The 11,081-nt window shown below is 58.6% G+C and overlaps 2 protein-coding genes across 2 annotated transcripts in view; both read right to left on the reverse strand.

Moving 5' to 3' along the window:
• Selenoo (selenoprotein O) overlaps positions 1 to 3,894 on the reverse strand; it is a 12,428-nt gene extending 8,534 nt beyond the window's left edge. Inside the window, exons 1-2 of the mRNA XM_010634273.1 lie at positions 3,545 to 3,894; positions 3,396 to 3,450 (exon numbers count right to left, since the gene is read on the reverse strand). Coding sequence (XP_010632575.2) covers positions 3,396 to 3,450; positions 3,545 to 3,881 — 392 coding nt within the window. The 5' untranslated portion in view covers positions 3,882 to 3,894. The remainder of the gene's footprint in view (positions 1 to 3,395; positions 3,451 to 3,544) is intronic.
• Positions 3,895 to 4,701: 807 nt separating this feature from the next.
• Trabd (TraB domain containing) lies at positions 4,702 to 11,075 on the reverse strand. The gene is made up of 9 exons (XM_010634272.2): positions 7,546 to 11,075; positions 7,235 to 7,313; positions 6,739 to 6,905; positions 6,413 to 6,553; positions 5,801 to 5,911; positions 5,565 to 5,704; positions 5,243 to 5,415; positions 5,039 to 5,150; positions 4,702 to 4,899 (listed from the first exon to the last, which is right to left on the reverse strand). The coding sequence occupies exons 1-9, from the start codon at positions 7,573 to 7,575 to the stop codon at positions 4,722 to 4,724; spliced, it is 1,131 nt and encodes a 376-aa protein (XP_010632574.1). The 5' UTR covers positions 7,576 to 11,075; the 3' UTR covers positions 4,702 to 4,721.
• Between the last annotated feature and the right edge of the window lie 6 nt (positions 11,076 to 11,081).

An 11,081-nucleotide genomic window follows, 5' to 3' on the forward strand; every position in this document is an offset into this window, starting at 1 on the left:
CTGCTGGCAAGGCACGGAGCTTGGCTCTGAGAAAGGCCATCCGCTCAGCCGGAAGCGTGGCCGCCCCGAACGGAAGCCCCGCGCCGCCGAGCACCGCCTCCTCTCCTCGGACCACGCCCATAGAAGCTTGGTTCTGATTGGCTGTCTCCCTTGCCTGTCCGCCATGACCCGCAGGCTGAGAGGAACTAATAGGTTCGAGACTTATGGCTTAGGTGACAAACGGAGAGACGTCCCCAAAGACCTCCTCCGGGGTGCCCCCAAGCCGGGCCAGCAGTTCTGGCCCCGACACCGGCAGAAGGGACCGAGGCTGAAGGCCGCTGGGCCAGACTCCACACTGCAGCCCAGCATTTGGTCACTAGTGCCTCCATGGGCACCTGTCACCCTGTTCTGAAAAATGACCTCGTGTCTCTGCTACCTGTAGTCCTGGAGGGCAGCGACTTGGATGATGGGGTGCTGGTTTCCCCAGGACAGCACCTAGTGCTGAGAACCTTAGGGACACTCACAGGCCCAGATTCCTTGGGGCGGGGGCAGTGCCTAGGCCAGGCCTTTGGCCAGGTGCTGCAAGATGAAGGGTTCAGATGCCTCTGATGCTAACCTGGTCCAAAGTAAAATCTGAGATCCTAAGCCGAGCTCAGGGACCCTGGACAAACACACATGCTCTCTCATGGCTGTGTCGCCTTTGTCCTGCCCTCCTGCCATTCTCCTGGAGTCACAGCATGGATGTAAGAGCTACCATGACCCAAGTCTGCCCCTAGGGGTGTGACCACAGTGAACTCTCCCACCTCTCATGGGTGAGTGGATGGTACAGGTACTCAGGGCCTATGAAACCCTCTCAGCCCACAGAGCAGCCCCACCCCGAACATCCCCCGCTACTCCCCACCTCAACTGCATTGGGGCCATACGCTGTTTCTAGCAGCCTCCTTTATAAATGTCCAGGGAGCCTGGAGTTCTCCCACCCACTTCCCAGGCCTGGCATGGCCTCATCCACCCTCAGGAATCTGGCAAGACGGGGTTGCTGAGGGTCTGTGAATGCCAGGCTGGCCAGGTTCAGAGCTTCAAACCCCGAGGGACTCAGCCAGCACAAGGGCAGTGGCGTCCCCAGCTCCAGTGGCTTTGCTTCTGGCCACACCAGAGTAGCTCGGCCTCCTTAGTGCCTGCAGGTGGCAGGTCCACACTTCCTGGCCCAGTGCAGGACACAGCTGATAGCAGGCCCGAACATGCACTGTGAGAGAGGTTCTACTGCCCAAGCAACTGAGATAACTGAGCCTGGACATGACTGCACAGGAAGCTGGAACAAAGGGATCAGTGCAGGCTGAGGAGGCTCTGCCACAGCCCTCTGAGGTTGGCCTGGCTGCAGCTGCTGTGGCAGCCAGTGTGGTCTCAAGTCTAACATGCTGAAGGAGCCATCCTGGCTATCAGTACAGCCCCTGCATGGTGTCAGCAGGGCACTCTGAAGCTCCTCTGCCTGTGCCCCTTGGCTTCCCAGATCAGAGCTGTCAGGGATGCCTCACCCTCCAGGACCCACCCAGGGTCAGTCAGCACTAGGAGAGCAGCCACCCTTCCTGCAATGCAGGCTTGGCAGAGGTACTGGGGTTGTTGGGGCCCGTTTTCCCAACCCTACCTGCCCCTCTGCCAGTCCCACTTCCAGCCTGCATAAGTCTCTCAGCAAAGTGGGGAGCTGACTGGGGTGGTGGCTGCGGAGCCCCAGCACTCCCTGGCATTCTCTTGGGGTCCCTGAGTCATGGACTGAGGCATGGCAGGAGGACTGGGCCGGCCTCCTTGCTGATTTTTTTTTTGGTGGTTGTTTTTTGAGACAGGGTCTCACTATGTAGTTGAGACTGACCTGGAACTCACTATGTAGCCCAGGCTGGTCTTGAACTCACAGCGATCCTCCTGCCTCAGCCTCCTGAGTGCTGGTATTACAGCTGTGCACCACCACGTCTGGCCTCCTTGCTGACTTGGAAGCTGTCGTGGTGTCCATGTCCCACAGGTCTGTAGCCAGCTCAGTCTGAGACATCTCAGCCCCTGCAGTGGTTGCCTGTGGACATGGGAATTCACTTTATCTCTCATGTCCAGCCAGTCCCCCGTTTCTGCTTCACCTAACCCTCGAGGCTCCTTTCCTGACTGCCAGGTTTCTTGTTGAGATCAAAGCCACAGGACCAGGCTATAATCTGGGCCACAAGCAATAGACCTGCTTCCCTCCTTGGTCTTCAAAACTGTGCCTCTCCCTAGTCTCAACTCCAAGTCACAGCCTGTGTCCCAGAGAGCCTGGCCAGGTGGGAAGTCAGGGCCTTCGCCAACTCAGGCAGGCACCCTGTCCAACATCCACATTCCCTCCAGCACTTATTTATTTGAAAAGTGCGCACCTTGTTGTGTTTGTACTTCCCAGAGTAAAACAAATGAAGAAACTCAGGTATTTAAAACCAAGGTGGAAATTCACATCTCCCCAGGCCCTGGCCGCTGTCCACTGTGACATGTACTGGACTCCGCTCTGACATGCCCTGGATATCTACCCCAGGCCTAAGTCCTCCCTGATTTGTTTAGTACTACGGAATGACTCAGGATGTTGTATATGTTAGGCAAGTGCTCACCACTGAGTTACATACCCTTTTTGAGACAGGGTCTTGGCTTGAACTTATGATCCTCCCCCACAGCCTCTTAAGAGTGCCAGGACCTCAGGTGTGTACCACCATGCCTAGTGCTCTTTATTTCTAAATACCACTGGACCTCAACTGTGATGACTTCATTCATTCCCCCAGAGGTGGATGCGGTTTTGCCTGAGACCACTGGATATGAGCAGGACTCCACAAACCTGTGCCCTTGGGAGTGCAGCTCAGCCTCTGCCTCTCATTGACCTTGAGCACTGGCATTTGGGTCTTCTCACTCTTGGGGTACTCACCTGGCGGGATGCTGGCAATGGTGGCCCTTGGGGTCACCCACTTGACTCTGAGAACAGTCCTTCCCTGCCCAAGCCAGGAGACGGATAGCTTGACAGTTTCCTATCCTCGCCCCAACAGCTGGGCAGCCACCATTCCCACTTCAGACTGTGACTACCTCTTTGCCTTCAGGAGCAGCCGAGTCCCAGGCAGGCCTTTAACCTCTTAGTCCTTCCACTGCCTAACCCCTCACTCTGGGTCCACCATAGGCCTTGCCTGCTGCACTCAGTGCTTGCTGTGCCCGGCAGTGGTCTAAGCTGCCCTGCCTTTGGCCCTTCCTGTGTGGGCCAAGGATGTCTTATTTCACAGACACCCCGACACGGACCCAGAAATGCTGGACAGGGAGCAGACACGCCCTTGGGCACCAAGACATCTTGCTGGGGTGATGGGCTGGAGAATACTAGGCTGGGAGACCAGCCAGGCTGGACAGGGCTGTTGAGGGGCCCAGCCTGCACCCACCTGCTCCTCCTCACTGTGCCCAGCCAGACCTGGGGTTCCAGCACCCAACCTGCGCCTGCGGAGAGAAGTCCCGGTCAGGGCAGGTTTGAAAGCTCTGAAGCCCCAAGCCCAACTGTCGGCCACTTAGCCGTGGGCACTGCTGCACCAACCTGACTCAAGCCATGGAGGACAGAGACCCAGCACTGGACAGAGGACCACCCTTCCTAGAGGAACAGAATATGAGCATGAACCCACCCAGCACCCACCAGCAGAAGGGCCTTTTGCTCCCACCCTCCACAGGTGCAGGTGGGGCTCAGTACCCTCCCTTAGCTGTGCTTGGGTCACCTTGCCGGGTGGGCCCTGGCCAGGTGTGCGGGGGCACCAACCGGGACAGGACCTCTGTTCTCTGCTGAGATGGGCATGTTCCCCAGGACCCCCTAATTCACCTAAGCCCCATTTCCACACAGTGCACAAACAGGAGCTTCCAAAATTAGAATTTATTTGCATTTCTAAGGAACAAGTTCACGAGTATGAGACAGGGCTACCCAGTGGCTTGGCAACCTGGCCCAGTTCTGTAGGGCTTCCCTGATTTGATTGACAGTCAGCACAGGGACAACTAGACACAGCGGGGCCAGAACACGGTGGCTGGGGCAGAGTGCTGGGCACAGGCCACCAGGATCCTGAGGGAGGCAGCATCCTGTGGGGCTGCCTGGGCCTGCTCAGGACAGAGACAAACACAAGACTCTCCTGTCCCGCTGGACTTAAGGCTTGTATTTCCTGACATTTGCTCCAGTTTGCTTTTTTTTCTTTAAAGTTAAAATTACCTGAGTAAAAAATTTTCAGACATTTAAAAAAGCTCAAAACACAGAATCTCTGTAGGCAGAGATGCAGCACATATGCTGCAGGCTTGTCCAGGGTGGCCACAGCTCCCCTGTTCCACAGTGAAGAGCTGTGTGGGCCCCGAGCGCCCGTGAGAACCTTAGGACCAGATGCTCGGGGCACACAAGGCACAGTGAGGTAGGGTGCAGCCAGGGCCCCGAGCCCACTGTGGGCAGGACCCGTGTGCACTGGAGCCCCTCCCCAGCCCACCACTTGGCAGCCAGGCCTGCACTGGGCCCTGAAGTCTCTGGGTTTGGAGAAAGTGGGGCTGCTGGGGAGCCTGAGCTCAGACAGTTAAATAATCCCTTTATTAGGGTAGGCTGGGGGGTGGGCAGGCGAGACTTGACTTGAACCCCCATAGGGGGTGGCTTGGATGCTCCCAGGAAGGTGCCCTGGCCCCTCCGGCTTCTCAGGAAACCCCAGCTGCAGCAGGGGGAACAGCTGTCCTGCACTGCACCAAGTGGCCTCCTATGGGCCAGGCCGGGCCGCAGATGCCCTCTGGAGGCAGGCCTGTGCCACAGGCAGTGACAGCACGAGGCTCACGGTGCGGCGGCCCATCCAGTACAGGCTGTAGCCCAGCAGCCCGAAGAAGGCAGCCTTCACGGCCAGGCGGGACACTCGGCCCATGATGGATGGCGGGGGGACACTATGGAGGGAGGAGTGGGCTGGGCGTGGCTGGGGCACAAGCCCCCCAGCCCCAGCCACCAATGTGTGGGTCCCTGGGGCCCAGACTGCTAGGGTTGGGGTGGGAAGGGGGGACCCCAAGTGGGCCAAGGGGTGCTCACGTCATGATCTCCTGGATGTTGAGGTCCGTGCTCCAGTTCTTCTCAATGCCAGGCACGTGGCCCATGCCCACGACACCCACGACCACGGAAGGCACACACTTCCTGGGCTCAGCTGTGGAGAGGGCAAAGGTCACTAGTGTGCCGCAGGAGCCACTGTGTCCCAGAGAACCTGCCACCATCACCGTCAGAGGCTGTGACCCTCACCATCAGAGGCTCGGGGCAGCTCGAGGCGCCGGGCGGCCTGCCGCAGCATGTAGGTCAGGTAGATGTCACGCTCCGACACGATGGTGCGGTGCAGGTCAGGGAACTCGCCGATCATCTCAGCCATCATCTGTTCCAGCAGGTCCTTCTGCTTGCAGCGCTCCACGTCATCCTTGCTGCGGGCAGAGCCATGCCACCAACTCTGGGGGACGGGCTGCTGGCCCAGGGGAGGCACTGCAGCGCCGGGCTTAGGGCATGTGGGTCGCGTGGCTGGAGCAAGCAGTGGGTAGGGCTGGGGGTGTGCACAGGCCAGGTGCTGCCTTACCTGATGGGGTCTGACAGGAAGCACAGGCCCCAAGCCAGCTTGACCTTCTGCCAGAAGGACAGTGCAGCGATGGCCCTCTTGAAGGTGACAGGGATGGGGCGGTCACCCAGGTGGAACTTGCAGAAAGGCACCTTGCTGGCCTGGAGCAGAGGCCATGTTGGGCACAGCCCTGCAGCTCCCACCGCCCCCTCCCAGGGTCAGGTCCTTGCCACCCTCAGGTCATACCCAGTGCCCACCTCCTTGAAGGCCTCTCTGAACTCGCCACCAGGGGCCATACCCAGCTGCTCAGTGATGTGGGCTGACACCTTCAGCAGCAGCATCTGCATGAGCCCGGACATGAGCCCATTCTGTGGGAGAGAGGCACAAGTGTGGGGCAGGAGACTGGGCAGTGCCAGGCCCCACATCCTCAGACTCCTCCCACACCAGGATGCGCCCTGCCCTCCAGAGCCACTTGTGCCACAGGTGTCCTCTTAGGAAATCTTTCTTTATAGGACAGTCAGGGTGCCGAATAGAAAACTGCCATGGACACCTGAGCCAGGGCGCTGACACCAGGCAGACAGACAGGGGGTGTGCTGTCTGGGTCTCGATAAGGAGTGCAGGATGAGGGCCTGCAGCCATGTGGCTTGCTCAGACCCCCAATTCCAGCCCAGTGGCCTGGCTGGCTCCTCTCTTACTGAGACTGCGCAGATCTGCCCTCTCTTCTCCTACAGGTTGAGGTCGGGGTTCCAACTAGGCAGAGCCCCTGGTAGACTTGGCACTATGTACCAACCAGTGTAGTGGACCTCAGCCCGGGCACAGCACATGGGGACGTTGGCCTTGCCCCCACGCCTGCCCCCTTGAGCACGCACCTGCCGCACGGCCTGCTGCAGCTTCTCCAGGCTGACCTCCTTGGCCTCGCGCAGCAGCGTCCTCTCATCCATCTTCAGCATGGACACACGGTACTGGCAGAGCTCTACGACCACCACGTCAGGCTGCACCTCTTGTATGGTCTGCAAGGCAGCATCACCCCGAGGGACTCACCTGCTGCCCTGTGCTAATACTTGGCTGCTGATGACCCTCAATTCTTTAAGCAACCAAAGGAAGTTAGGAACAGGTTCTAGTTACAAACAAGGTGCTACAGCTGCTATAGGACTGGAACGCAACTGTGGGCAGCTGTGGACAGAGCAGGTCTTACCTTTACCACGTCCCGCTTGCTGTCGTCACTGAAGTGGGCGGTGCCCACCACATATACTCTGCTCCCATCCTCGGCCACCAGCTGGGTCACCGTGCGTGGCAGATTGGGCTGCTCACGCCGCCGTTTCAGCTTCATCTCCAGGAGCAGGTTGAAGGCGTCCACGTCGGCTGTAGGGAAAGCAGGGCCACAGAGGGCGAAGGCCTGGCTCTGTGTTCTAGGGACCGTGGATGGGGTCTGACTCCCACAGCATGTGCCCCAATGGGCTGCCCTGTCCACGTGCCTGGTCCTTGTGGGCCTCAGGAGCCCCAGGGTGGGGGACAGCAGGGACCAGGTGCTCAACTCCAACCAGGGCACTGGGGATGCAGTGGGGGCCCCCACTACCCTCATCACTCATGCTCAGGAGCCCCCTCCTGATTGCTGGCCAGTGCTGCTTGCAGCACCATCTGTGCCGAAGATACCTCAAGCCCCACACCCCACGGTTCCATGGGAAACATACACAGGTTCTGGGCTTCTCCGGAGAGCACCCTAGGCACCGACTCTGAGGCCCCCGATGTCATGACAGTTTCCATATCAGCCTGGGGCAGGAGGGAGAGGTCAGGCTGGCATCCACTTGCCCTGGAGAAGCTGCTCGTGAACTCCACCCCCCAGATTAGGAACCCCACCTTCCCCTTGGAGGGGCTTCCTGCCAGGATGCAGAAAACCTGCTCTCCACAGCAAGTTTTTGGCAGAGAATGAACCAGAGGGACCTGAGGAGGCCACAGGGTAGATGGAAACCTCGTGGGAAGGCTTGGCAGCCAGCACCCTCACCTCCTGAGGTGGCTGCTCCTCCCCTTCCATGGCTGGACGGCAGCTTCCAAGCAGATGGAAGATGCCTAGAAAACAGGACTCAGTCCTCAGGGCTGGGAATAGGCATCCTGAATGACCCTCATACTCCCTGCCCTGACCGCCAGAGGAGGCTGCCAAGGTACAGGTCTAGGAAAGGCCTGGTTTAAAAACCCACAGCCTCTAAGAGCAATGAAATGGGCAAGCAGCACCCAACCAGATGGAGGGGTCCTGGGGAAGGCAGAGAGGGTGGCACCCTTTGGGGCCAGGGTTTCCTCCAGCTTGAGAGAAATGTAAGGCAGAAGAAGTCCAGGGTGGCCCCACAGAGGGCCAGCTCACAGTGTCAGGGCTTCACGCTGTGTCCTCACAAAGAGCCCCCAGCTCTGCGGACACAGCCCTGGAATGCCAGGTGTTCACTGAGGGACAAGGGTCATGCTGACTGAAGGGGGACAAATGGCCTCCACCAGACCCATACTTGTGGCCACTAAGGCTCTGGTGGGGACCAGGGTCCCACTGAAACACTGGCAATGCTCCCCTGTGTCTGTATAGCTCTTCCTGAACTTGCTGAGTGGGGTCCAAAGGCATTCCATTTTTCCTGACAAATGCCACCTGACAGAGCAGTTAAAACAACCCAACTGCAAGACGTGAGCCACAGGAGCTCAGCAGGCATTGGAAGAAGCTGTAAGACCTGACCAAGATTGGTTCCTTAACTGACACTTGTGGTGCCAGCCTGTGAGCCGAAGGCAGTTCACAGCTGAGTGTGGCCCCGATCTGAGAAATCTGCTATTGGAACCTGTATGCTGTAATGTTAGTGAACTAAAATAGCCCCAATTTGCTTTCAGCCACGCCTAGGCAGCGTGGCATGTTCTGAGGGTCTGTGAATATCCAAGCTGTGCACCAAAGGAACACTCATGGGGGAGCTGTGACCCCATGGTGCTGGCAGGGAGCCTTGGACTCACTTCCACCTCATCATTGCAGCACACAACCCAGAACTTTCATGATGCAGAGAAAACGGAAAGCACAAGTGTGTGCTCTCTCAAACTTCTCTCCCCTCCATGTCCTGCAGCCCTGCCATACACGCAGACCTAGGCCCTCAGCTGTGTCTGTCAGGATGGATGGTGATGACCACCTTCAGCTTCCCGGCCGCAGAAAAGGAACTCAGTGCACTTTCTGGGCTGACAGCATCTCTCTCTGGGCATAAACAAGTGCTTGATACAAATGTGCCCCGAGGCTGACTTAGAAGAGGAAGGACATCCCGAGCCCAGCAGAGCCCTCTGGCAGAGGAAGTGGTGTGGGCAGGGAGCAGCAGGGTCAGGGTCAGGGCTCAGGAAGCAATTGGGCTGTAGAATGTGCAGGGAGGTCAGCAGAGACCAAGGAAAGCAGTAATTAGAGCCCGATTGGGCCTCTGAACTCAGTCCTCAATGGCCTGCCCCATAGGGAAAGACCCGGCCCACTCCTTTCCCTCTGGGCTTCCAGGTCTGGAGCCTGCCCTACTCAGGCATCATAAAGGCCAGCACATTTGTGAAGCACCACTGCTGGCTCCATCTGGGCACAGCCAGGTCTCTGTCAAAGCCCACAGTCATCAGCTCCATTGGGCCTCCTTTCTTTCTACAGAGAAAACCAACCGACAGGAACAGGAAGGTGTGCTGGGAGGGAAGGCAGTGTGCCTGTGGGCCCTCCCCCTTCATGAACCCGGAAGGTAGAGGACAGTCAGGGCCAGGGTCCACCCTGCAGGCCCACAACTGCTGCCTGACAAGGAATGGGAAACAATCTTCCTCAGTCCGGCTTCACACATGGAAGCAAACAACTCTTATTAATGAGCAGCACAAGGCTGCCAAAGCAGGAGCAAAAAAACAAAAAACAAAAAAAATCTTCTTAAAAAAAACATCCTGTGAAGGCAGCGGGCGGGAGGCTGTGGCACTGCCAGCGAATGGGAGCAGACCACGTTGCCTCAGCCTGCCCTGCCCTCCCACAGGCGCCCAGCCACAGGTCTGCGGTCAGCCAGGCCAACCCACCCTCTGCAGCTTGCCCTGGGTGTGCCTGTGCCTGAGGAGGCCAGGAGAGGGCTCCAAGTCTGCCTTGGAGAGGCTTCAGTAGCAAGAAACAGTCCTGCCTCTGGGTGCCACCGGGTTAAGGGGACAGGAGAAGCCTGTTGAGCCAGGAGTCTAGGCTTAAGCCCCACCAGCCACTCAAAAGCAATGGGAGGCCCTGCACAGCTCCCTGGCATCTTACCAAGGGCAGTGCCTGATGGGGTGGGAGGCAGGAAGGCCACTAAAGTCCCCAGCACCACAGCCTGTGATCCTGAGTCTCTGAAGTTATCATATTGTGTACTTTCCTCTGGAACACTTCCAGCAGGTTGCTAAACCACCCTTCACTGCATAGTATTTCTGTCTGGAGACCTGAGCCCAGCCTCCACCTCCCCACACCCACCTGGGCATTCAGCATAGTCCTGTGCTCCCCACCTGTCCTTCCCAGACAGGCTCAAACCTTTGGCACAGACCAAGGCAGCAGACCCCTTGCTGCTGTCCTCGAGGGAAACAAATCCCAGCAGCTGGTAGGCAGCACCTGGCTTCGTCTCCAGTCCTGACCCCGGCCACACAGTGAGGTCAGCACCCTACAATGTCTGTCAGATCAGGCCCCAATCAGCTCTCCCTGCTGAGCAGGACTGGGGCAGGTGCTGAACACCACAGCGGTAGCTGCCTTCCCCCAAGGCCTGCTGGCAATCCAAAGAAATCCCTGCTGACTGGGACTCAGTTTACAGCAGGGCTTCCACAGGCTCAGGCCTCTAAGGATTCCCAGCAGCCTTTCACTTGGTCTGAGTAGTGCAGGGTGGCTTAGCACAGATGTGGCTGCCACACGTGAAACAGGGCATCGGCCACAGCTACCCCAGGCCACATGGCCCCCTGCTCAGCCTCAGCAGCATCCCTTCTGCGAGGTCTCTTATGGGAAATGTATTGTGTCCCCCCAAATTAGCACTCTGGAGCCCTAACCCCAGCGAAGTATATTCAGAAGTAAAGACCGATCCCATGATGGGATTCCTACGCAGGCAACTGGACAGCTCTGTGGGGAGAAGGCTCTCTCCAGGAGCCAGGCAGAGCCCTCCCCAGCACCAGCCCACCAGCACCTCGATCCCGGACCTGCAGTCTTCAGCACTATGGAGGTCAGTGTCTGTCCTTGAGCTTCCCAGTCGGTGACAGCTGACACCACTCAGGGCTGAGACTGACATCGCCCCTCACCCTTCTAAAAGTTGCCTCCCAGGCCAATGTGGCTCCCCAGCGTAGTCCAAGGCGCCCGGCACCCAGAGGCGCCCCCAGAAGCCCTCACTGCTCCCAAGGAGAGCCTTGGGTGGCCGAGAGGAAGGAAAGGGTGGCCGAGGGCCCGACCACCTCATCGAGACCGGAGCACGGGTGTGGGGGGCACTGCTGGGGGAGGGGCACCGAGCTGGAGGACAGAGGTGCCCGCCCACACCACACCGCCCGTCCTGGCTTCCGTCGAGGGACAGACAGGCGGCCGCGCCTGGG

Source organism: Fukomys damarensis, unplaced genomic scaffold (assembly GCF_012274545.1).
Source record: "Fukomys damarensis isolate Sample0158 unplaced genomic scaffold, DMR_v1.0_HiC HiC_scaffold_19, whole genome shotgun sequence".
Lineage (NCBI taxonomy): Eukaryota > Metazoa > Chordata > Mammalia > Rodentia > Bathyergidae > Fukomys > Fukomys damarensis.

Bases quoted from the DNA above. Each gene is read 5' to 3' on its own strand.
- Trabd (XM_010634272.2), bottom strand. From the start codon at position 7,575: ATGGAAGGGGAGGAGCAGCCACCTCAGGAG. The intron at 5,912-6,412 runs GTGCGTGCTCAA...TCTCTCCCACAG, and splicing joins TGCAGCAGGCCGTGCGGCAG to AATGGGCTCATGTCCGGGCT. The intron at 4,900-5,038 runs GTGAGCACCCCT...CTCCCTCCATAG, and splicing joins AACATCCAGGAGATCATGAC to TGTCCCCCCGCCATCCATCA.